General features: G+C 44.7%; 1 protein-coding gene across 1 annotated transcript; it reads left to right on the forward strand.

Annotated features, from left to right (window-relative positions):
• Positions 1–3,494: 3,494 nt before the first annotated feature.
• ezh2 (enhancer of zeste 2 polycomb repressive complex 2 subunit) lies at positions 3,495–25,404 on the forward strand. Its single transcript, XM_085419307.1, has 19 exons — positions 3,495–4,282; positions 8,184–8,307; positions 8,961–9,089; positions 9,543–9,662; positions 9,786–9,906; positions 11,275–11,454; positions 11,610–11,715; positions 15,381–15,544; positions 16,191–16,288; positions 16,366–16,609; positions 20,284–20,450; positions 20,561–20,696; positions 21,087–21,212; positions 21,295–21,473; positions 21,575–21,670; positions 22,035–22,116; positions 22,271–22,351; positions 22,427–22,511; positions 23,170–25,404. The coding sequence occupies exons 2-19, from the start codon at positions 8,191–8,193 to the stop codon at positions 23,228–23,230; spliced, it is 2,292 nt and encodes a 763-aa protein (XP_085275433.1). The 5' UTR covers positions 3,495–4,282; positions 8,184–8,190; the 3' UTR covers positions 23,231–25,404.
• The last annotated feature ends 1,275 nt before the right edge of the window (positions 25,405–26,679 follow it).

The following is a 26,679-nucleotide window of genomic DNA, read 5'->3' on the forward strand; positions in this document are numbered from 1 at the left end:
GCGGTCCGCGCCTTGTGTTTACGTCTTTGTGCAGAATCGGTGTACCTCCTCTCATTTACTGTTTTAGCTGTTTGGTGGTTGTTGAAATGTAGTAATATTTCTATTAAAAATCGATTCAGGATTTTAATGAATCGACATCCAAGCTAGAATCGATTTTAATCGATAATCCAAACCCGCTCCTAGTACCTGTGTAATCATGCTTATGTACATCTGGATAATGACACAAACTAGTGTTTGGTGCTTCACTTTTTAATAAACTAAAAGACAGAAATCAGATTATAGGATGTGTAGTGTTGTTTATTTATATTATGGTGTTTATCATTTGTGATATTTATTACTGTGTGCATACTTTATTAGGAGAGACAAAATTAAAAAAAAAAAACATCTCTTCCTTGCTGGTTCCATCGAAGAAGAAATGCATAAGTAACTATGTAGCACGTACGTAATCCAATTCCACAACACAGCGTGATGGGGAATCAGCTGTTTTTCTGCCCATTTTATTTCGAATCTGGCGCGAACCGGTGAACCAGTCCCTGAATCAGTCACGTGGTACGGACTGCCCGCGAGGCCTCGAACGTCACTGCATACGTAATCAAAGCGAGCCTCGATACGCGCTTCACAAAAACGCTCCCGAGATTACCCGACACACGATTCGACGCTTCGACACACAGGACACATCACTACTTGTTTTAAGTTGAGGTCTAGGGCCTTTTTTTCCTGTTTGATGCTTTTCTAGGATAGTAGCTCAGCTAAGTTTTGGTTTTGTCTTTTTGGTGGGTTTTTTTTTTTTTTTGGCACAACCTAACTCCCTTTTCCCCCCACATTTGTTGTCTGACTCTGGAGCGCTGCCATTAAACCTTTTTTCCATAACACCTGTACTGAGTTTCCGGAGTTGTTGTGTTATCCCCTCCTCCTCTCGAGGAGACGTAACACACACAAACAAACTTTGGACCTTTGAGAATCAAGAGTCTTTTTTCTATAGATATCTTGATGCATTCTCAATCATCCAGGAAAGTAAATCTCCAAAAGTTAATTCTGTTCATCTGGACGTAGAGTTTTGTGGGAGAAATGTTTCGTCACATCCAAGGGACTTCTTCAGTCTCAGCTGACTGCAGGTTACTGACTGCGGTTTCCCCAAATCTTATAAACAGCCCATTGTCCCTTCAGTGGGCTGGTTTCATTCATTATGCAAATGTACTGTTTATAAGATTTGGGGAAACCTGCAGTCAGCTGAGACTGAAGAAGTCCCTTGGACGAAACGTTTCTCCCACAAAACTCTACATCCAGAAAAACAGAATTACAGTTTTTTCTAATGGCTTGTGCACATTTTTTGTAACTATTGACTATTTTTGCAAAACTCTTCACACAAATAAGAAAACCTGTCACCCAATCATCAAAACATTGTAGTTCTCTTGCAAAAGCAAACACAGCTAGATTAACTCTTCACACCTTCGTAAAAATGGTGTTTCCGTATCAAACAGTACACACAAGCCATCATCTACTAAGCACACAATGCGCCAACTGCACACTGATGGTATGAATACAAAACACATCTGGCTTTTGCTTTCTCTGTGCACAAGGTAGGCTATGTCAGTTTGAGCTCATACTTCTGTCATAGATCCATAAGCATAGAGGGATCCAAACTTCAAGTACTGGTGTTTATTCAAACACATCAAAACAAACACAAGTGTTTATTTCCAAGTATAGGATTATTTGCAATCGCCATAATGACTATATGGGTTACTTGGTCTGCAGTGAACATGCTTCCTCTGCCCCAGCATCTGGTAGCAATTCTGTGAAGTAACAATTCCAGTATTTTTACAGCAATGGTATTGGTGTGTTTCTCATTGGCATACGGCAGTGCTACAAATCTTTGTGCAAAGTGACTGTACTCACCGATTCTCATTTCAAAATGTCCTTATGATGCCTGCTACAGTGTAGCAGCTCGAGTTAGGCTGGACCCTTTGGCCAGCTACCCTCAGGGTCATTCCACGGTTGATGACACGGTCCACTATTGTAGCTCTGATGTCATCAGCAATTCTATTTCTTACTCTTCTTACCCTTCCTCTCCCCCCTCCTCGTCCTCCTCTTGCTCCTCCTTGTCCTTGTCGTCCTCTTCATCCTACTTCTTCACCTCCACGTCCTCTTCCTCGGCCTCCTCTACTTCTCACTCTTTCTGCTCCCTCCATTGTACTCCGCACACACAGCTTACCTGGATTATAGTGCTTAGGCTGATTGCAAAGTGAACTAATTATCTAAAACAGTTTTCACATGTGAAAGTGTGCCAGACAGTTGGCAAAGTAGTATAAATAATGGCCGTAAATGTGTATAGTTTTGCTAGGAGTGCGTTGATCATTTGGGAATTGAGTGTAAAGCAGTGAGTTGTGTTTACAGTTCTGCAAAAAGAGTGCTGTGCAGTGGATTGTAGCTACAGGTTTGCAAAGTGTGTGTTACAAAATGGCAAACTGAGTGCAAAGCAGTGTTTGTGCTTTTAGTTTTGCAAACTCAGTGAGTGGTTTTGCTATAATTATCAATAGTTTTAGAAATTGTGCTGTAAGAATCACAGTTAGGGTTTAAGCATTCAGAAAAAACTGTAACTTTTAAGTTAACTGAATTTAAACAAAGGCCTGGATCTGCACCACAGCGACCAACAGAGGGAGCTGTCGTGCCACTCCTGACTTCATAAGTTCTTCTCTTGGCGCCCTATCATCTGCTTTCTCTAATCCTAAAAAGATAAAGTGAAGCTCTTTGAGACCTTCTCTATACTTCTCCATCACTCTCAAAGCAAACATCACATCTGTAGTTCTCTTTCTCAGCATGAAGTTATGCTGCTGCTCATTGATCACCACCTCTCTTCTTATTCCAGCTTCAACAACGTACCATTTCTTCATGATATGGCTCAACAACATTATCCCTCTGTGGTTGCTACAGCTTTGCACATCAACCTTCGTCTTAAAAAACAATTCAAGTACATTTTTCTCCATACCTCAGGTATCCTCTCACTCTCTCCATGATTATTTTAAACCATCTAGTTAAAGAAGAATTGCACGACCCTCTCTCCTACACATTTCCATCAGGTATGTCATCTGGACGACCTTTGCATTCTTCTGTCACTCTGTTTATCCTGTTTAACGTAACCTAGTATTCCAGTCTGCCTTCTTCATCTCCCTCCCTATTGTTATTGCTTAAAAATCAATGCATTAAAACATTCTACATTTTATTTATTTTTTACTACTCTTAAAGATTTGAAATGACACAATTGTTTTTAATGATGCTTTTAATCTGTCGGCTGTGTTTTCTGTTTCCGCTGGCAGTGAATGCATCATGTGGACGTTTTCGAAGCGTCATCCAATCGCTGCTCGGAGGGGCGTGGCTAAATAAACTTGGAGACCCTTGCTGGCTGTGGCACTGGAGTCTCTCATTCATTCAATAAACCCGTTCAGCCGTCATGTTTCCTCGTTCTGGACACACTGAGACGCTCACACACCTGCTGAAACCTGAGCTGTTCTGCACGAGACCACGCGCTGTCTGTCGCCTCTCCGCTGCCCTTAAATCCATCGATAACCTTTTTTATATAAGTGTTTTAGTTTAGCCCTGACGGCTGTGACAGCTGTCATGCGTCAGAGACACCGCTTTGATCTCAAATGTGATGCATAACTATTATTAACTCAACTGTCAAAGTGTGTATTTGCATATTTTGTTTTTTCTCCCGTTGACAAGAGAGAACAAAGAGAAGCTGTCCACATGTCCCTGCCACAGGGCCCCCAGCTCAGCTCCAAATTTCATTGGCTACACTTTTATATCATTCGACCTATCGCGTAGGACTCACTGAGGAAACCCTAACATCGGGTTCTGTGATTGGCCTATACGTTTGGCGCCTCTTGAATCCGCCGCAGCCGTAGTGGGCGGTGAGGCGGAGGACCAGTTTGAACAGAGTCGCTGTTGCCTAGGCGGAAACATTGAAATCCAAATAACTTTTTACAAGCAGGCTGACACCAAACTGTCCCTCATAGACGCACAGTTTCTGTGTCCTAACCAGCCTTGGAGCGAAGGAGCCGATGTGAGTTATTTCATTTACCGGCTCTGGGTGCGTGAAGCCGGGTGTTGCGCGAGCTCGGTCGCTCCCTCCTCCTGAGTTAAACTGCTAGCTAGCCATCGAGCTAACGTTACAGCTAGCCGTAACACGGAGCGAGCTAATCTGCAGCACAAAGGACGACTTTGCCCGTGTTTGTCGCATCGATCCGGATAGCTCCGTTGGATGAGGCCAGAGGCTCGGGTGGAGGTGAGAGAAGCTGTCAGTGTCCGTGGCTGTGTTCACGGTGCTTTTGTTGTGGGCTGCTCTTTGTGCTCTTGGGCGCCTCAATCTTTGTTAACTCGCCAACTGTTAGCTAGCTCGCCGGGGTACCGTGCCAATTCTTGTATCCCCGTAAATATTGACTAGCTTATAAAGAAGCCGTCATTTTTTTTAAATGACTCGGAGGAGGGTAATCATTCCGATGGATCCACCGTCCACTCGTGTTTTGGGACCTTTGTGAGCATGTTTCAGGGCTAAGGGGAAGCACATTTTGAGGGGAGCCAAACTTGGCACGACATCCGCAAGCTATCGTTAGCTCGAAGCTAGCTCACAGAAAAAGGCTGGTACAGTTTTTTGATGTATAATTTTTAGTACCTCTCATTTAATTTTCTTTCGTTTTTTGTTCAAGCTTTTGAGGGTTTTATTGTGAAACTGGGGCTGGAGGTGGTGGTAAAAGTAAGTGTCACCTTAAGTTAGGCGATTGTCACATTGATTAAAGTAAAAAAGCTTCCCTCTTGTTTGCCTAGAAGCCTTGCGGGGGCGATATTCAACCACTTCCCTCACCATAAAACTCATAACATCGCCTAGTGCAAAAAGAATAGAAGTTTGTGCCGCTTACACATGACAGGAAGCTTGAGTTTCACCTGTTAGTCAAAAGTCATCTTGAGAGTCATGTGGCAGGTTTTGGATAGAGCCCTTCATCTTGAAGGTCAAATGTTTGCAGCGATTTATTTAAGTCAGGACTTTGACTAGGCTGCTCCAAAACATGCATTTGGGGTTTTTTGAACCATTCATGATCATCATCATTTATATAGCACTTTAACAACACACCAAAGTGCTGAACAATACAATAATAATAATATAGAAACTTGGCAAGACAATAAAATGAATAAAAGTGTCAGTCACCCACAGAGTTAAAAGCCAGAGATTAAAAATAGGTCTTCGATCTGGACTGAAAAACCATGTGAAGAGGAAGATTGTTCCAAAGCAACAGAGGTGGACTTGCTGGTGTGTTGGATCATTGTTCTGCTGCATAAACTAAGTGTCCTTCTCCTCCAGGATTTTCTGATAGAGCAGAATTTATGGTACCATTAATTATGGCAAGTTGTCCAGGTCCTAAAGCAGCCCCAGACCATCATTAATACTGCCACCTTGTTTGAATATTGATAAGATGTTCTTTTGATGATGTGCTGTTAGTTTGATGACAGATGTAACGGGAATCAAAGTTCTGCTTTTGTCTCATCAGTCCAGAATATTTTCATGAATTCTGAGCTCACCAGAGACAAGTGACGCCTGCAGTTCTTTAGATGTTGTTCTGTTTTGGTTTTTTGGTTTTTTTCCTGTGACAACCTGGGTGAGCTGCCAAGTAATTTGGAATAATTTTGGTGGGCCATGCACTCCTGGGAAAGTTCACTGCTGTTCCAAGTTTTCTCCATTTGTGGGTAATGGCTCTTACTGTTCTCGTGAGTCCCAAAGCATTAGAAATTTGTATTCTTTTCCAGACTGGTAGATGTCAGTGACTTTGTTTTGCTGCTGTGTCTCTAGACTGTAGCGTGATGTGTTGCTTTTGGAGATCTTTATCCTCCTTCACTTTGACAAACAGGTTCTGTTTAAGTGATTTCTTGACTCAGGTTTGGGTGTGGCTAGTGAAAGTGATTGGGACTTTCCAAGAAATGTGATTATTCCCAGTTTGTTCATGACTTACAAGGGGGGCAGTTACCTTTTCTGTTCTGAGGTCAGGTAATATGAAATTTGAAATTATTTTTGTAAAACGCAGAGTTCACATTCTCTGGAACAAGAAGGGAGAGGAAGCATTCGGTTTGTCATCAGTTCAAAGTCTGCTTCCATGATGATGTGGGAGTCCACTCGTGCCTATGAAACTAGAAATATGAACGCTGAGTCCGGTGCTGAAGTGGCCTGCCTGCAGTCCAGACCTTTCTCACCATAATTCATGCTCAACGTTTGGAGGATAATGAACCAAACAACACAACAAAGACCATCCAGACCTGTTGAGCAGCTAGATTCCTTTGACAGGAATGGGAAAACATTCCTCTCCAGAAAGTCCAGCAGCTGCTCTCCTCAATTCTCAGACATTTACAGGCTGATTAGAAAATACTTTTATAGCATTGTTGGTGATTTTTTTTTTTCCCCTCACATCTGTACAGGAAAACCAAGCACAGTTTACCAATCTCGGTATATCCATACTAAGGTTGGGCGATATGTCACAATTTTCCAATCGTCAGTCCAACAATCACTGATGGGCGATATATTCGCGCATGTGCACACTTTTTGATGGGCGGGGCAAAGTAATCATGCACGAACTGATTTGTGCGTTTACAACACAGAATAAGTCCAAACATGGACAAACTAGTTTCCCAAAAAACGCTGTCAGCGTTAACACGGCTTGAACGCGGTCATCACAATTACAATCGTTAACGCTCCCAACACATCTGGAGCGCAGAATGAACAAAATTGGGACAAACTGCCGAAATGCGTTGACGGGGACATTTCAGGGATTTTGACTCAGTCTGGGATCCAGATGGGTTAATTGTTAATCGTGTTAGTCATGTTGACGGCGTGTTAGCGCTCACAGCACAAAAAATATAAAGTCACCATTCTGGGATTTCTTTGGCTTTAAACCAGATGAAAGAGGTGAACCTAAGGATGTAACCAAAGCGGTGTGCTGCAGACGTATAGTGTGAGCAAAGTACTCAAGCACGACTAACTTGCATGAGCATGTACGTGTCCACCATCCGGCTGACTATGCTAGGCTATCACCAGCTTCTGCAGCTCCATCAACAAGCATTTGGGCGCCCTCTGAGGTGGGGGCATCTGCTCGCAGATGAAAGAGGGTGCGGTTAAAACGGCGCTATTATTTATTCATTTTTTTGCTGTTGACTGCTTCTATTAGCTCCATCATTATTAGCAAACTTACTCATGGGCAAATAAATAAATGGCTCTTGTAAAAACTTGGATCTGGTGCCCACTGAGGCTGAGCCCATCGTCAATAGTCCATATATTCGTCCAATCACCCAACCCTAATCCGTACGGGATTAAATTGACTCAGTGATAGTCTTGCTCCATTTTGTGCGCAAATCCAACCCTTAAATAAGGTTATAATCGCCTGTTTAGATACTGATTATATGCATTACTGAGACGGTGCCTAATAATCTCTCCACGTTTTAAATACTAATAAGACACAGCAGTGAGTTTACTGTGTGAACATCCCAGCACATTTAACTTGTCCAAAGGGGCTTCAGTGTATCTCTCTTTATTTTCTGTGCTGTGAAATGTGTCAGGCCGGTTCAGTCGTCCACATCTCCACGACAGCCGTCTGTCACGTCTAATCTGAAGTGTGAGGTTTGAGTCAGAGACTCACGGTTACTGACTGACTGCCGGGCAGCAGATGGATCGACAGACGACTGCTGTCATTCACACACAGTCATTAAAAGAAAGGATGAGAACGAGGACTTGGCAGAGGAGGTGCGAGGAAGTAATCCACCTGTGCTTGAATCTCTCCGGGGTTGGCACTTGAATGGTAACGTGAGATTGAACAGAAGGCATTTGAATGCTGGCAGCGAGGTTTCAGACGTTTGATTTGCAGCATATCATTTTTACATCAGCTGTTGAAAGAAAAGAAAATCAGAGGTTGGCTCTGATTGTTGGACGTGAGGTGAAGTTTATTATCTTAACAAATGTATGTTTGGTTTGCATGTCTGGGGCACCAGATCCAAGTTTGGGTTGTGCCAAGAGGAACATTTTATGCCTAAATTATTCAATTATATAGATAAAGTGTTTTGGCCCTACAGTCCAGTCAAGAAAAGTGTGAAAATATGAGACCTGAAGGTGTCGTGTTCAGGATCCCTAATATCTTCCTGTCTGGCTGCAGGTGAATCATGGTGCTGACTGGGAAGCGTTCGGAGAAAGGCCCCGCCTGCTGGAAGAGGAGGGTGAAGTCTGAGTACATGAGGCTTCGGCAGCTGAAACGCTTCAGACGGGCCGACGAGGTCAAGGTTCGTTTACGCACTCACACACAGACACACACAGCAGCATTCATGCTGCAGTTATTAAGAGAAGTTGGGTCTGTTTGACTATAGTTTTTATTTTTTTTAAGAGCACTAGCTGAGGTTGTTTTGGAGTAAAGAACAGATTTATTTATTCGCCCAAAGTTTTTAATCATGAAAGTGGAAACAGGAAGTGTCCCACGGTGTTTGGGCCGGTGATTGCTTTGACTGACTAGACCAGCCGGGGCTGTAAACTCTGTGATTGGCTCTCTGAGAGTTGTCCTATAAATGGTGTTAAAATGGAGAAGAGATGGTTATCAGGAGTCTGATGGATGACGGTGCTTTTGTCTCACTACGTAACGTTTTCAGTACTTTAAGTTGTTTTCACAGCAGCAGTTTCTCACAGATTTGGGTCTCGTTAGTGACATTATGGCTCCTTTAACCTTTTTCCGTCAGAAATTAAAACTAAAGCTGATCCAAATTAAAGTTTACGTAGCTGAAGGTCCATATAAAGGCTTCAGCACGTGCTGTTTATTTGCTAAAATGGTCACCTGGCTCACCTGCACAGGTACGATCTCTGCGGGTGGTAACACTGAGGGAGAGTGAAGCTGGCCCTGTGTTTTGTTCTGTGCACTGATATAAATTTCCTTTAACTCTCACAGAGCATGTTCAACAGCAACCGTCAGAAAATCATGGAGCGAACTGACATTTTGAACCAGGAGTGGAAAACCCGGCGAATCCAGCCCGTTCACATCATGACGTCGGTCAGCTCCTTACGAGGGACTCGAGAGGTGAGCGGTTGATACTGGTATCAAAATACTTCTTCCCCCAGGCTATTCGGGGCCTGAACCAGGTGTAGGACTGGACTCTCCCAAACACGTCACTATAAGACTGGACTCTCACACACGTCACCACCACACGTTTCCTATAATCCTATAATTCCTATAATTTATAATCCTTATCTTTATAATCTCTTCTGCTATTTGCACATTCTTTACTGTAAATTCCTAAGTTAATTTGTAAATTTTTGTAGTAAATTGTAAATATTGTAAAACTTTTCTTCTGTCATTTAATGGTCGGGCATTGTACAGCTACAAGCATTTCACTCCCATGTCATACTGTGTATGGTTGTGTGTGTGTGTGACAAATAAAATTTGAATTTGAAATTTGAATTTGAAAAAAAAAAAAAAACTCTAAAGTCTCAGAGGGCGGTGTCCTGACTGTAACGCACGCTTCCTCTGCAGTGCACCGTGGAGAGCGGCTTCTCCGAGTTCCCTCGACAGGTCATCCCCCTGAAGACTCTGAACGCCGTGGCCTCGGTCCCGGTCATGTACTCCTGGTCGCCGCTACAGCAAAACTTCATGGTGCGTACAAAGCTTTAAAAGCTGCACTTTGTGAACAGCTGAGGCTGGGATTCAGGACAGTATAATACAGTCACAGGTGGCTGAGAAGCTGTGTGTGTGACGTTTCTGGGTTTCCTCCTGCAGGTGGAGGATGAGACGGTGCTCCATAACATTCCCTACATGGGAGACGAGATCCTCGACCAGGACGGGACTTTCATCGAAGAGCTCATCAAGAACTATGACGGCAAAGTCCACGGAGACAGAGGTGAGGGTCAGTGGGCGCAGGAGCAAATGGTTTGAGAGCCAAAGTAGTAATTAATGAAACTTCATCTGATAATCAGTCTGAAGGCAGCAAAAACAGTTACTGAAATGTGACTAATCAGCTGATGGATCAAAGCGCTTTGTTTGTGGATCTTAACCCTGGAGAACCCATGGGGTCAGAGCCGACCCCATGGGTTCTCCAGGGTTAATATAAAGAGCAGAAAAATGGTTTAAAAACGACTGTACGGCAGCAGTTTGTCAGAACAAGAACAAGACAATAATTTCGAGTCGTACATGAACACAGGAGCCTCTAACTTTTCAGCGTTTTTTGTTGTGTTTGCATTTTTTAACAGCTCATTTGCAGGATCTAGACCTAGCATGGCAACAGGAAAAACCATTTGAAATGCTGGCGTGTCTCCTCTCTGTTAGCATTAAGCTGCTTCCATAAACATATGGGTCATTTTGTTGAAGCAAAGTGTCTGTCAGGGTGGATGTTTGGCTTCTGGAGCCTCGTTAGCATTAGCCACCTTTTTCCTGAGAGCTCAACCTGCTGGAACCATACGATGGATTTTTCTGGCAATACTTTATTTCTTCAGGTAGTCGGTCATCTGTAGCATGTGTTAGCTGTGGTGTGTTAAACTTTGTGCACAGACGATGAATTTTTTTCCTTCCTTTTCGTATGCACTCATTTCCCTATGAAAATGAGTTGCTACCAAGCATTGGTGCAGAAAATAAATATTTTGTGCGTAACATTGTGTGCAGTCACGGTGCCACTGCTCTGAGGAACAAAGTTGTTTTGGAATCAACATTTCACTTTTCATTCAGACTTGAAACAAATGTGCCGGTCAGAGTTTTCTATTAGGAATAAAAACAAAACTGAATTCAGGAAGTCTAGTAATGAACTTTTTCCACAATTACCTTCTGTAATCAGTTTTGGTTGTTTTCCATTACGATTGAGTATCACTTAATGTGACAGATCGTTGCAGCTGAAAGTCCTGTGCTGCTCGGTGCTCGCATGGCTTCTTGTCAAACTCGGGCTCCTGTGTGGGCGTGCTCCAAAGTTTCTGAAAGAGAGATTTCTGAGTATGTGGGACAGAAAAAAACTAGCAGAGATTAAACGTTTTATCAAAACTCTGCACAGCAGTTTGTAATGTGAGAGCTGATGCAGCACAGCTGTTTGCTGTCCTCCCTCAACATCTGAGAGAAACCGCAAAACCAGGAATGTGAACGTGCTCGTGTGGTTGGTCAGTGTGGTGTCTCATCAGGAAAACAGTGCGATGAATATTTGCTTTGTATCGTCGTCTCAGTAGAAAGAGAAACGGCTCCTCTGCTGCTCTGTAAAACTATCTATCCTGTGTGTTGTGTTTTGCAGAGTGTGGCTTCATCAACGACGAGATCTTCGTCGAGTTGGTCAACGCTCTGGCACAGTACAGTGACAACGAGGATGATGAGGAGGAGGAAGAGCAGGACTTTAAAGTGGACAAGATGGACGTGTGTGATGGCAAAGAGCACCCAGAGGAGCCCCGCAAGGATGGGCTTGTTAACAATGAGAGTAAGTCCTGAGATGTTGGAGCTGTACTGCAGTTAGAAACGTGTAATAACCAATGAAGACGTGTTTGTGCTGACCTGCTGTAAGGGGGTAGCATTCACGCTGGTCCAGCTGACAGTTTTGTGTCCTGATGGAAAGCGTGTGTGTGTCGTCTCCAGGCCGAACCAACAATGACACCAGCAAGAAGTTTCCCTCTGACAAGATTTTTGAGGCCATCTCCTCCATGTTCCCCGACAAGGGCTCCCCCGAGGAGCTCAAAGAAAAGTCAGTGGGTTTGTTTGTGTGCGAGTGAGTCGGTACTGTGACGATAACAGAGGAACTGATTCTAATACGTGTCATGAAAGAAGGTCAAAGAATTTATCCATGAACATAAAAAGCACCTGGTTTCAAGTTGATCTCCTCTCGAGAGATTTCAAGAAGTCCTGTTTTGGCGCTTTGGTCAGATGGGACGAGGCGATGACTTTAAAGGGCGTATTGACAGCAGGTGATCTCACTGGTGTTTGGAACTCAAAGTCCAGTTGGTGCTGAGATTGCTGCATGTTGTGTCACTGGAGACGATGAATCCAGTCATTGCTCAGATGGACTCAGGCGTGATGTTGTCCTGGTGGTTGTTAATTTTGCCAGAACGTCAGATGTGTGCTTCCTACAGCCGCGGCTGTCTCATGTGTGAGCTAAAGAGGACACACACACACACACACAGATGAGTGCTAATGTTGAGACAAACTGATGATGGCGTGCATCATTAAAGGCGATGCACGTTTTTGTACGAGGAAACCTCAGGACAGGTCTGATTTCAGACTGTTTATGTCTTGGAAGCCTTTCAGGACCACTTTGATTCATTCTGTAAACACACAGACGTCATGAGCTGCTTTTAAAAAGATTTATCAGTAATACTGATGTTGTTCAGGATGATCCAGTATTTAAAATAACTGTTTAGCTGATGGTCTGTTCCATATCTTCTGTTTGTTTACTTGAATGTTGTTTATTTACTGTTCATGCCTCAGCAAACAGACTTTTAATTATAACAACATTAACCTGTTCTTAAGTGTTTAAAATGTTGATTATGATGTAAAATATATACAAAATATAAGAGCAGCAGTTAGTCTTATACGTACTTTAAAATATTTGTACAATACTAAACTCGAGATTTGACTTAATTTCAATTTAATACTTCAAGACTTACCACAGAACCAAATCCACCAGAGCTTATATTTTACATGCTGTGGAGCCATTTTTGGGAGCATTTCAAGTTGCTATACCTCAGTACAACCGTTATAACCAGATTCTAATAATATGATTGCACTAAGTCCATAGCAACTACAAAAATAGCCAAAAAGTGCAATGAACTACAAAAAATTGAAAATCATTTTTACTTTTTTTTTTTTTAAACACATATTTCTTGTTAGAGAAAATTTTGCTATCCAAAAAGGTTGTACAAAATAGTTTCCAACCACAGGAAATGTGTTTTGAGTGTCTTCATAGTTTTATTTTTGAGCTACACCAATTTTTATATACTGCAGGAAAAAGGAAATTTAATATAATAATGCAAATTTGCAAAAAAAAAAAGCAGCATGTGCATCAAAACAAACTATTTCCAGAACTCTTTGGCCTTCTAATCATCCCAGAAACTACACAGAAAATCACCAGTATAGGCTTATAAGGCTCTGAAGGGGAAAACTGGCATAAGTTGTAAGTACAGTTCCTCCAGTTTCATATGCAAAACCATTATTGTGCTAGCTTACGTGGTTGCAGTGCTACCGCTTTAAAAAGAGTCGCACAAAATGAGCGGCCATAAAGGGTTAAACGCATCACGTTAATTTGGATCAGTTCATAAATATAAAATCATTTTTCAGAAACATTTAAACCTCGTGCATGTGTTAGCTGGAGCATTAGTGCAGACTGGAGTCAGGCTCTTTTGTTTTGACCCACTTGGTACTAAACCAGAATATTTAGTGGCTGAACTTTGACTCACAGCTCCTCTGTTGTTGTGACAGCAAATCTCACAAAGTGTGTGTGTGTGTGTGTGTGTGTGTGTGTGTGTGTGTGTGTGTGTGTGTGTGTGTGTGTGTGTGTGCACACTGTACTGCATTCATCGGTGTCTCTGCAGAGCTGTGGAGTACTTTAATAAACTTAATATCAACATCTGTTTAGGGCTGAACGATTATGGAAAATAATCTAATTGCGATTTTTTTGCCCCAATATTGCGATTGCGATGCGATATGCGATTATTTTTTAAGGTCTTTGTCTTCTGTATTATTAAACAAAGACAAGCAATACATCATATAGTATGGCCAATACTATATTACATTAATTTTAAACTGTTCTTTCCTGGAAGACAGACCTCTGTTATGATGACATGAGGTGATGCATGAATTGATGACTGACATTTTTATTTAACTTCTTCAATCACAACAGTATATTTGAACATACACAATAGTTTATTTTTAGCTTACAAACATCTGAGCATAAAGTGCTGACAAGGAACCCTGGTGTAAACATTAAAATGAAAGTCAGTACAATGTGCAGATTGCAGAAATATACATAAACAAAATCAGTGGCTTTACCACACTCAGTTTTTCGACATCTGTGAACTACTAGACAGTCATTCAATTAAAAAATAATATTAAATAAATAAAACTAATAAATAAAAAATACACACATCTTACTGATCTCTGCAGTCAGTAACATTACACATAAAGTGCAAACATAATAGCAATTGTATAAACACACAAACACGCCTTTAAAGTTTAAAGGCGTGAAATTGGACGGTCTAGTTCTGATTAGCGTCACCGCTGTCTCGGTGGAGTTTAATAAACTCGGCCGTCTGCTTCTTGCTATCTAAAATATAACCAGACACTGGTGTAAATTCTCGACTGTCTCATACTTCTGTTTAATAAGTTTTCTGTTTGACGTTTAGTCAGCTGTGTGAAAACCAAGGAGGAACCCACCCGGGGGATTAATAAAGTTTTATTTTATCTAATCTAATAACTTTAATCTCAGCCAAACCGATTTACTCACGAACAAACAAAACACTGAAAAAAGCCCAACAATAACATTTTTAGGTTGTCTAAGTGACTTATATATTACGTTTAACCCGAGCAGCGAAACTCCGCGGTGATCTGAAAATGATGTGCCGGGAGTTGTGCCGCTCTCGGCCGCATCAGTAACCCTCGAGCTCCCGGCTAGCTGTCGAGCTGGTGGGTAGCAGACGCCTCTGAAAACGTCGAAGCACTTTTGCAAATATGGGATATCTTGATAAACCGAGCAGATATTTGATGTTTACACAACTACTTTCTCGCCTGAAAATATGTTAAAAGTTTATTTTGTGACCCAGAAAGATTAGTATGAGTAATTTTAAAACTTAGTAGCGGCCGCCATTGTTGGAAACTGGAGTTTGGCTGGGCCGCGCTATGAATTCTGGGATATGGTAGTAATTTGGACAGCCTTCGGCGCGTCGCTGTGACGTAATCGGTCTACAAATGCGGCCTCAGGAGGATGCAGCCCATGAATTTGGACATGTCCAGAGTATAACCGCAGCCTTTGCGGTTAGAAAATTGCACTTGATCATGTCGCGATATTATCGCAAATGCGATATATCGTTCAGCCCTACATCTGTTCATGTTAAATGTTATAGGAGGCGAGGGGGGCGGGTTTAAATCTGCTGTTTTGGTTTATGGATTTATATCTTTAACCTGACAGACTTTAGTTCTTGTGGGTGTGACTCTTAAATCCATTGTTACACAACACCAGGTGTTTCCTGTTTACGTTCAGGTCTGTGTTGTGAGACAGTGTTACAGCACAGAGCAGCTTTACAGTAACAAACTGATGGGATGTTTTAACCTGATAACTCAGTGATGCGTGTTTGTCTCACTGCGTTCATCTGACTTAAGTAAATTTGATCTCTCTCGTGTGCGTGTTTGTATTCGCAGGTACAAGGAGCTGACTGAGCAGCAGCTGCCCGGCGCCCTGCCGCCTGAATGCACGCCGAACATCGACGGTCCGAACGCTCGCTCCGTGCAGCGCGAGCAGAGCCTGCACTCCTTCCACACTCTGTTCTGCAGACGCTGCTTCAAATACGACTGCTTCCTCCACCGTTAGTGCACAATAAATACACTTCACAGCAGTTCCTGGTTATACAGGCTGGACTGCTACCTCAGAGATCTGTGTAACTGTCACTGTGATGTGGTCACATCAGCCTGCAGAGTGACGTTATCACATCTGCAGCTCACCTTCATCAGTACTAATCAAACTTTCTCTGATATGTTCCCACCTGAAAACCAAGAAGTTCACTCTGTTCCCCAAAAGTTATCAAACCTTATCTTTGGAGTTTTAATGAAATAAGAACTCTAACCTCACATTAACTCATAGTCCAGCCAGTTTTAAGAATCTTGGGTATAAAAATGGCCTCAAAGCTTTCCATTAAAAACCTGACAGTCATAAAATAACTTGTGGTAATGATTCCTTTAGTTTGATCGTGTCAGTAAAGTAAAGAATAAAACATCACATCCTAAAAAGACTCTGCTCGACTCTGTGCTGATGTTATAAACGCTGCTCGACACGTCATGTGATCGACGCTGAAACGCCAGCAGCTTTTTTTGATATTGGCACCAACCTGAGTTTGTTTTTGTTGGCAGTGTTTGCATCATATAAAATCTTTAAAGGTCGGAGTCTTTGCTTGTTTGACAGATGAGGCTGTTGAATTCCTAGAAGCACTCATCTCTCTCTCTCGTGTCTCTTAGCTTTCCATGCAACTCCCAACACGTACAAGCGCAAGAACTTGGAGAACCTGGTGGACAAAAACCCGTGTGGCATCGACTGCTACATGGACCTGGTGCAGGCGAGTCGCTGCTTTTCTTTTAAACTGAAACAGAAAAGTTATAAAATATATTAACACTCTTCCTGTTGCTTCCTCAGGACGGCATGATGAGGGAGTACGCCACAGGCGTGGGAACCGAGCGGGCAAAGACGCCCTCCAAGCGTAACGGGGGCCGGCGCCGCGGTCGGCTGCCCAACAGCAACAGTAACAGCCGGCCCAGCACCCCCACGGTGTCCTCTGAAACCAAAGACACGGACAGCGACCGCGAGGGCAGCAAAGAGGACGAGCGAGACAACGACAAAGACGACGAGGACAAGAAGGACGAGACCACCAGCAGCTCAGGTGCAGACGGGCGGTTATTACAGACGGTAGAAGTTCAATGTTAACAGGGTTACAGACGTCCGTCTGCAGAGAAGACGCAGAGTCTCTGTTTGTCCATCAAACCTAACAGAAACGTTTCTGCCTGTGAAGCGCAGGCTTCAGAGCAGCGATGACCTCAGAGTCAATGAATCTGCCGACGCAGCAACAGTTCTGTTTATTTTCATGAAGCTATTAAAAAGCTGACATCACATCTCCTCCCTCGCTGTTCTAATTACAGCTCTGATGGGACATTAAGACTTCTGTTATGTCCCTTATTGTCTTTAATAGATCTTTGAAGGAATTGGCAGCAGAATTTAACGCTGGAGCACACAGAGACAGCCAGAGAACCTCAAACTTGATCTCTCAGGAATTCTTTTTCCTGGGAAGTTAAAGTTATTTCCTCTGAGGAGGGCGATTCCCAAACAGCAGGCACATTCATTTGATGCTAATTTAGGACTTTGGATAAATAAAAACCACCAGCTGGAGTGATGTCTGTTTCTGAGCCCCTTTTAAACAAAGACTGTAACATTGCTGCTTCATCAAGACTTTAAAACTGTGATTAGCCCAGACTGTAGAAGAGATCCTGCTGCTCCTGTGAGGCTCTTTGAGTCGAGCATCTCTTCATCCGTGCAGTAACCTGCACCGTGCCTGCGGTTCACCGATGAGAGGCTGAACGCTGGAGCGATGCTCTTGGTACCAGCTGGGTCTTCCCCTCTGCATGCAGCCCCCTTGTTGTGGGAGGTTTGTTTGACAGCACAGATGATTGTTTGCACTTCAAAGCTGCTGCAGATAAAGTCACAAACACGCGATGTAAACAGCAGACGTGACAACAATAACGGCCTGGAGTTCATACAACGTTATGACACTCTCACTCTTTTCCTTCCTTCCTTCCTGTCGTTACTGCACAAACTAGTTTGCAAGCAAAGCAACAGGCAGCAGCAGTGAGTCTTCATACAGTGCAGGCACACGTGGTCATGTGACGCTTGTACTTCAATCATATTGGTGCACGGAGACATTTGAAGTTATTTAAATTTAGGCTCAAAGAGATCGATTTGACCAGGAGTCACTGTGACATCAAATCAAATCACTTTTATTGTCACATCACATGTGCAGGCACACTGGCACAGCACATGCGAGTGAAATTCTTGTGTGCGAGCCCCACAAGCAACAGAGATGTGCAAACACAACAACACAAACGAGCAAAATACAAGAATGGCCAACCTGAAACTAATAAATATATGTACAATATATAATAGTGTATGCATTTCTGGATGTGTATACTAAATATTTTCCTACGTGTGTGTGTGTGTGTGTGTGTGTGTGTGTGTGTGTGTATACACATTTTTACAAATTAAATAGTAAAAAAATAAAATAAAATAATAATAATAATAATAATAATAATAATAATAATAATAATAATAAAATATACAGAGTTGAATATGTGCAAAACAAGTGGCATTTATATACAGTGTTGAGTGCATAATGTTGAAGTTCCAGTAGTGGAGGTGAGGTGTCTATGACGTGTTCAGCAGTCTGATGGCCTGATGGAAGAAGCTGTCTCTCAGTCTGCTGGTACGGGACCGGATGCTGCAGAACCTCCTTCCTGATGGAAGCAGTCTGAACAGTTTATGGCTGGGGTGACTGGAGTCCTTGATGATCCTCCCCGCTTTCCTCAGGCACCGCTTCCTGTAGATGTCTTGGAGGGAGGGAAGCTCACCTCCAATTATCCGTTCAGAGCACCGCACTACTCGCTGGAGAGCTTTGCAGTTGTAGGCGGTGCTGTTGCCATACCAGGTGGTGATGCATCCAGTGAGGATGCTCTCAATGGCACAGCGATAGAAGGTCCTGAGGATGCGGGGGCTCATGCCGAATCTTTTCAGTCTCCTGAGAAAGAAGAGGCGCTGCTGCGCCTTCTTCACTGTTTTGTTTGTGTGTACTGACCACGTAAGATCCTCAGCCAGATGTACTCCAAGGAAGCGGAAGCTGCTCACTCTCTCCACAGCAGCGCCGTTGATGGTGATGGGGGTGTGTACTTCTCTGCACCTCCGGAAGTCCACTATCAACTCCTTTGTCTTTGCGACGTTGAGGGTGAGATGGTTGTCTTGACACCAGTGGGTCAGGGCGCTGACCTCCTCCCTGTAAGCCGTCTCATCACCGTTGGTGATAAGACCCACCACTGTAGTGTCGTCCGCAAACTTCACAATGATGTTGGAGTTGTTAGTGGCTGTGCAGTCGTAGGTGTAGAGTGAGTACAGGAGAGGGCTCAGTACACACCCCTGTGGAGCACCAGTGTTCAGTGTGATGGGGGATGAGGTGATGCTGCCCAGTCTGACCACCTGGCGTCTGTCAGACAGGAAGCTAAGGATCCAGCTGCAGAGGGAGCTGCTCAGTCCTAGATCCTGCAGTTTCCTGTCCAGCTTCGAGGGAACGATGGTATTGAATGCTGAGCTGTAATCTACAAACAGCATCCTCACATACGTGTCTCTCTTCTCCAGGTGTGACAGGGCAGTGTGTAGTGTCAGGGCTATGGCATCATCAGTGGACCTGTTGTGGCGGTATGCAAACTGTAGAGGGTCCAGTGAGTCGGGTAGTGCAGAGCAGATGAAGTCCCTGACCAGCTTCTCGAAGCATTTGCTTACGATGGGGGTCAGGGCTACAGGTCGGCAGTCGTTTAATGAGGAGATGGTGGAGGATTTGGGTACAGGGACGATGGTGGCCATTTTGAAGCAGGCTGGGACTACAGACAGAGAGAGGGAAAGGTTGAAGATGTGCGTGAACACTCCAGCCAGCTGAGCCGCGCATGACCTGAGGACGCGGCCGGGAATCCCGTCCGGACCAGTAGCTTTGCGTGCGTTCACCTTCCTGAAGCACTTCCGCACATCCTCCTCAGACACAGTGTGCGCACTGACGTCATCCGCGGTGCGCACACTGTCCGGTCTCATGGTGTTCGCTGTGTCGAATCTAGCGTAGAATACGTTTAGATCCTCACACAGAGAGGCCGTGGTCTGCGGTGTGCTGGTTTTCCCTCTAAAGTCTGTGATCGTGTTTAGTCCCTGCCACATACTCCGAGGGTTGTCAAACTGTTGCTCCACCCTGTCCCTGTACTCACGTTTGGCTGCTTTGATCGTCTTCCGGAGTTGGTAATGTGCGTGTTTGTAGTCCGATGTGTTCGCGGAGGCAAAGGCGGTGCTCCGTGCCGCGCGAACATCTCCGTTAATCCAGGGTTTTTGATTTGGGAAGGATTTGACTGTTCTGGATGGGACGACATCTTCCACGCATTTCCTGATAAATCCACAGACTGAGTCTGTGTATTCATCAGTATTCATCAGTGTTTGTAATAAGAAGCCTTTTTGTTTCATTCATGGTTTTATCTAAAGATTATTTCTCTTGGCAGTCGAACTTTAGGTTGCACTGCTCGGCTGTTTATCTTAGATCCCTCGGAGATGTTTGTCCTTCTGAGGAAATTTAAGCGAGCTCAGTTTCAGCCATGAGACCATCGCGCTCCTTGTTTTATGACACAAACCTTTACCACTGCTGTCTGTTAGACCCTTCCCTGAAAGTAGGACCCTCGTTTATGACCTGTCAAGATCCTCACAAATGCAGGTTTATTTCCTGCGGCGTTGGAAACGTCCTCAGTGTTGATTTGATGTGTGCAGAGGGAAACTCGCGCTGTCAGACTCCCGTGAAGATGAAGCTGTCCGGTGAGGCCGAAGCGGTGGAGTGGAGCGGCGCTGAGGCGTCTCTCTTCAGAGTCCTCATCGGGACGTACTACGACAACTACTGCGCCATCGCGCGGCTCATAGGCACCAAGACCTGCAGACAGGTGAGCTGCCGGTTCATCGCACTCACCGCCGTCTGTTTCAGCTCGTCTTAACTGACCCTGGCTTCACGATCACACTCGGTCTAACACGCCGTCTGTACTGGGTCCTGCAGGTTTACGAGTTCAGGGTCAAGGAGTCGGCCATCATTGCTCGCGCTCCCGCTGAAGACGAGGACACGCCGCCGAGGAAGAAGAAGAGGAAGCACAGACTGTGGGCTACTCACTGCCGCAAGATCCAGCTGAAGAAAGGTCAGAGGTCACAGCAGCACAAAAGTTTACAATAGTTTATATCTGCTGACACGTCTGTGAGATCAAGTCAAACTGGAAGTACTTTAATCCTGCTTTCTTTATAATGGTCAGCAGGGGGCGCCGTGTTACCTGTGCAGAAGCACAAACATTTTCCTCGTCTTTACTTTTTGTCATGTTTGCTCCCTTTAAAAGGAGAAATTATTCATTCATATTTGTTTTTGTTTTACGGTGTTCACACATAAAGAGTTTGTTGGTGGAAGGTTGGACAGTAAGGTTTAAACCAAAGGAAGATGGACGACTGGAAGCAAAGCTCGGGCGTTGATGCTGTTCAGAGAAATCACAAGCACACAACTCGCTCTGTTCTTAAACGCCACATCTGACCTCTTACAGATGGCTCATCCAATCACGTGTATAACTACCAGCCATGTGACCACCCCCGTCAACCCTGCGACTCCTCGTGTCCCTGCGTCACCGCGCAAAACTTCTGTGAGAAGTTCTGCCAGTGCAGCTCGGAGTGTAAGAACTTTTATTTTGAAAAACGAAGTAACCAATCTTCTTTGAGTGTGTTTTCACTGGTTTGCTTTTCCCGTGTTTGCAGGTCAGAACCGCTTCCCGGGCTGCCGCTGCAAAGCTCAGTGTAACACCAAGCAGTGCCCCTGCTACCTGGCAGTGAGGGAGTGCGACCCCGACCTCTGCCTGACCTGCGGCGCCGCCGACCACTGGGACAGCAAGAACGTGTCCTGCAAGAACTGCTCCATCCAGAGAGGCGCCAAGAAGGTAACACGTGCAGCCTTTAATCATCGTTCACTAAAAACAAAACATTTTATTGTGAAATCAAACGTTCTAAAAGCGCCGCCTGATCTGTTCCCGTCCCTCAGCACCTCCTGCTCGCTCCGTCAGACGTGGCCGGCTGGGGCATCTTCATCAAAGAGCCGGTGCAGAAAAACGAGTTCATTTCGGAGTACTGTGGAGAGGTACGGCTGATTGATGGTGGTCGTTTAACCTGCTTTTTTAGACCTGGTTAGAAGTTGAAGAATCTTTGATCTGATGCTGCGATTCTCACTGTGGCCTCTGGTGGGCTGTGACGGTACTGCAAGAGGGCTGCCAGAGGCCATTTACATCATTGCTAAAGGAAGGTTTGGTGTCTGCAGAGGAAAACTGTATCCTGTTTTGTCTTATTGTTTTACATTGTAATGTGTTTTTGGGTGACTTCATTTACTAAAGTCAAGCTCCCCGCTGTGTGGAGCCATGTCCCAAAGGGCCGTGCACGTGCTGGAGTCACAGCTGAATAAATGTGCTCACAGCTGCGCGTTAAACGTCCAACACGTTCTGTTGCAGATCATCTCTCAGGACGAAGCCGACCGCAGAGGCAAAGTCTACGACAAATACATGTGCAGCTTCCTGTTCAACCTGAACAACGGTAAAGCACAGCACGGATAAATATATCTGTTACATCTGAGGTCTTTCTTCTTTATTTTACTGCATTCAGCTCAAACGCGTCTGATCTGCTGAATAAATGAATTCTTCCACTCTTGTTTTTGAGGATAAAGTCAGAAATGCTCTCTTCCTTCCAGACTTTGTTGTTGATGCCACGAGGAAAGGCAACAAGATCCGCTTCGCCAACCACTCGGTGAACCCAAACTGCTATGCAAAAGGTACAAAGACCATGTCGCGGGAGCTTCCTGCTGCTTCCTGCCTCTCTGTGGTAACTCTGCTTCTCCTCTCTGCAGTGATGATGGTGAACGGCGATCACAGGATCGGGATCTTTGCCAAGAGAGCCATCCAGACCGGAGAGGAGCTCTTCTTCGACTACAGGTCAGTGAAGAAAAAGTCAAATCGCTGACTGAGAGAGTCCTGAGGTTTTATCTGAGTGACGATGGAGACGAGGCTGTGATCGTGTGATCATCGCTTTTTTTTTGGTTAACTCTGCATGAAAGTAGTTTTGCTGTGTTTGTGGTAAAACAGGTCAGGGTCACATGGAGGTCTCAGCTGCAGAACAGCTCGGTTAATGTTTCAAAGTGCTTTGAACACGCCTTCATCTACATACATCACCTGCAGTCAGTGTCTCACACTCAGAGCTCTTCGTGTTGTACTTTAAATGTCTTTGTATTGGAGGATTTCTTTAGTTTTGACTCTCATACAGACGCAGCTTTTGGTCTGTGTGCAAAGGTTCCCTGTCATCCAGGTCAGGCCAGTCTAACTGTTTAAGGGTCACGTGATGACTCTGGATCTCCTCCAAGAGGTCAGGATGTTGAATAACCAGGAGTGCCATCAGCCTTTGATGGCACTCGGTCAAAAGCAGTCAGATGAGAAGTTTAGCTGCTTCAACTCGAGTCCTAAAAGTTTTCTTGGTTTGGCTTTTTTGAAACAGTGTGTGCATATCAAGATTATTATTTAAAAAAGGTCAGTTTTTCTGCTTTTGTGTCTTATTAGCATCAGAAAACATTTCAAAGGTTTGTTTCCTGTTCCTCAGGTACAGCCAGGCCGACGCTCTGAAGTACGTCGGGATCGAGCGTGAGATGGAGATCGCCTGACCGGGACTTCCTGTGTTTTTCAGTGACACAAAGGCCTTACACACACACACAAACAAACAAACCACACCCTCACTTTCAGGAGACTCAGACGATTCGTCACAACGCCACAAAGCTTCAGGAAAAACAAACCGGGGATATTTGAAGCTGATATTTGTTGTTGTCTGAGTTTTTGAGAAACTTGTCATGTTTTTTATCCTTTGATTTGTCGACAAATCTTCCTCTTTGGATTCATAAATCTTCCCTCTGCTGAAAGCGCACCGACAAAAAATATATAAATATCTGTTATCTGTCTCATCTTTGAGTAAAAATGTTCTGGAGAAAAAAAGCCCGACTGTTTTTAAAAGTTCTCAGTTCAAGCTTCAGGGACCAAAATCCTCCACCAGCCACTTTCACACCGCCGACCAGACTGTTTGTACTCCTCGTGCGTGTCTGTGTGTGCGTGTCTGTGTGTGTGCGTGCGTGTCTGTGTGTGCGTGCGTGTCTGTGTGTGTGTGCGTGCGTGTCTGTGTGTGCGTGTCTGTGTGTGTGCGTGCGTGTCTGTGTGTGCGTGCGTGTGTGTCGTGTGAACCTGTCACTCCTCAGAGCGCCGCTTCACTGTCTGTCTGTAAATCTGGAGGTCGTTCACGAAGCAGCGTCACACTGAAACCAGCTGACCGCTAAAAACAAAGTCGATGAACAACAGGAATATTTTAAGAATAAAAGAAGCTGTACGTTAAAGATGGACACGGCTGTAGTGCAGTGGGCTGCTGGCTCTGTGAAGGCGTTTTGGTCACCGTTTAATTTTTTTTGCTTTGTTTTTGAGCCAGAAGTGACAAAATCTGGATGAGAGGATTAACTCTTCAGTTACGAGGTTAAGGGTCGGTTGTCAGGCGGCAGGTGCACAGGTGCACCCACAGACAGGTAACTGCTGGCTAACGGTTAGTGACTGCTAACAGCACAGACGGAGCCCAGAGGCCGAGCTCGGAGGCTCAGATTAGCAGTTAGCGTCCATTCTGTAAATAGTACAGAAAGTTTAACACAGGTGAGTGTGGAGTGGGGCGTGTAGCTCATTCTCACTGGTTTCACTGGGCTGATGTTGGGAAATGCTCAGATCAGACATCACCCTCCAGGATTGACATCAGTGTGATCTCCACTCGAGGCTCCTAAAGTGAGTCGGTCCTTTTGTTTAACTCGCCTGTTTGGATTTTCTTTAGGGTTAGAATTTGGGGGTGTGGCTTATTTAACAGGTGAGCCTGTAATTGAAGTTTGTGACCTGAACCTCTGGATCATGTTTGTGCAGTTTGGAGCTTTTTTAATGCAGTTAAAACATCTTTGTGGCTCAACTGAAGATATTAGTGCTGCTGGCATTAATTAGCAGGTATCTGTCGGAGACGCAGGTTTGCTTGAGTCAGAGCTGCTGGACACGCCCACTGAACAGCAGGTGTAGCACCTCTGACATGCTCTCGAATCCTCAGCCTCCCTCTGAGCACTGATGTATTTTCAACACGATGATTAAAACCTGACGCCATCGTTCACTCGTGTCCTTAACCGCCACACTGCAGCGACTTCTGAGCATGAGTAGAAGCGGCTTTGTGGTGCTGCGGTGGCGTGCGAAGCAACCACTGTGGAGGGCGCACTGACTGTGTCCCAGCCGGGCTCTCCATCAGCGGCCGATCTGGTGCTAACGTTCATTTTTTCCAAAGGAACAAAACTAACGAGCCGAAACAAACGCGATCACCGGCGCGTCGTCACGCTGCAGACCGAGGGACTCGAACTCGTTTAAAGTCCAGATTGTTCCACTTTGTCCAGGTTCAGACGTTTATGTGCATGTTTACTAAACCAGTCGGTGATAAAAGTGACGGGACGCCGTCTCCGTGTGTCCACAGTAAGACGAACGTCTACGCGCTGCCTTCAGAGACGACTGTACAGAAAAACAAAGACGGGCAGTTCTGATGTTTAATGTTTGATCTGTAGAGAAAAACAGTTTCTTTGTAGTTCAGTGGTTTGTGTGTTAGTTACTTTAGTGTAAGTAATCCAAGGCCGTGGGTGAGATCTTCATCAGAGGCTGATGAACTGATGAAGATTCAGGTGAAACTGATAGTTTAGGCTCTCGTGATGTGATCCATCCTAAAGATGTCCTGCAGCGTGTCGTAGAGTCGCTCTTGTGGTTGTTCTTGTGCTGAATTTGCTCCAAACGAATCCCAGGCCTCGTTCTCGATCAGTCTCCGATTCCTCTGGCCGTGTGACTCGCACACACCGCGACGTGAAAAGCGAGGTCCGGCGTCCGCCTCCAGCTGGACGTGACTCTGCTTTGTGACGCCGCCTCTGCTTCAGGTGCTTACGTGAAAACTAAGCCGGCCCGCTTTCCTTCAGCCAGGCACTTGACCGCAGCCGCCGGGCGAGCCTTTCAAATCTGGGCGGAGCCTCAGTTTCATGTCCGAGTGCTTTTTGACTCGGGTCGGGTTTTCCCAGCATCCTCAGCAGCGCGCTGAGGTTCCTCTGTTAATCAGGAAACAAGTCTTTTTTTGTATTTGACTTACGCACATTTAATCAAAGTTTTCCCAGCATCCTCTCTGCCTCCTTTGAGGCGTTTTCTATCTTGTGTATACCACCTTTAACTTAAGGATGTAATCACAGCACTAACGAGCCGTCAGTGTTTCGAGCTGAAGCTGAGCTCAGCCACAGTCTGAGGTCTCTGCTTTAATTCATCTCAGTTGGATTTTGACTGTTTGAATTTGAACAGCTTAAAAAAATCGTCAGATAATTCAGTGACTTGAGTTTTACTTTGAAAAACTCTCCTTCCTCTGCACTCTCCCTGATCCTTCCTCCTCCTCTTCCTCCACAATGTGAATCTTCTCTTGTGGGAATTCTGGTGCTCGGAAAGACCCCAAAGTCTGACCAACTCGTAGCAATACCAGCCTCCCCCCTCCTCCACCTCCCTTTTCTTCACCTGTAATTTATTACAAACGTCACAGAGAGCGGAGTGTCGTCTGTAGTCGTCGGGAGACTTCAGGGCCTCTGAAACTTGCAGGTCCCCACGTCGATCTGTGCGGGAACCTTTCGTGTTTTTTACTTTTACTGCTGATGCAGATGTTTGTAGCAGCTGCTTTCTAATCAATGAACAGATGTGTAAACGCTGCTGTGACTGGAGGGCTGAGGAGCGTCTCTGAACACGGAGGAGATTGGGGAGCGGTGCTCCTCGGCTCTCCCCGAACTGAAAGCTGCGGGTGTATTTTCTTTTCTTCTTCCTGTCAACAGGACCACGTCTCTCCTCTGATCACACAGGTGCTGATTTTGTAATGTTTACAGGGGTTTTTGTTGTTCAAAGTGTTGCAGATTAAAATATTATAAACTGTTCCCAGTGTCGGTTTTCTTTCTTCATGTAGTCAGAATAACCTATGATCATACTCTTTAGTGGAAAGAAACACAAGTGTACATTAAACCTATAACACCACTGATGAGCAGCCTGA

Source organism: Rhamphochromis longiceps, linkage group LG9 (genome assembly GCF_057381845.1).
Source record: "Rhamphochromis longiceps isolate RC_006_pf linkage group LG9, R_longiceps_female_GT1.1, whole genome shotgun sequence".
NCBI classification, from domain to species: Eukaryota; Metazoa; Chordata; class Actinopteri; order Cichliformes; family Cichlidae; genus Rhamphochromis; species Rhamphochromis longiceps.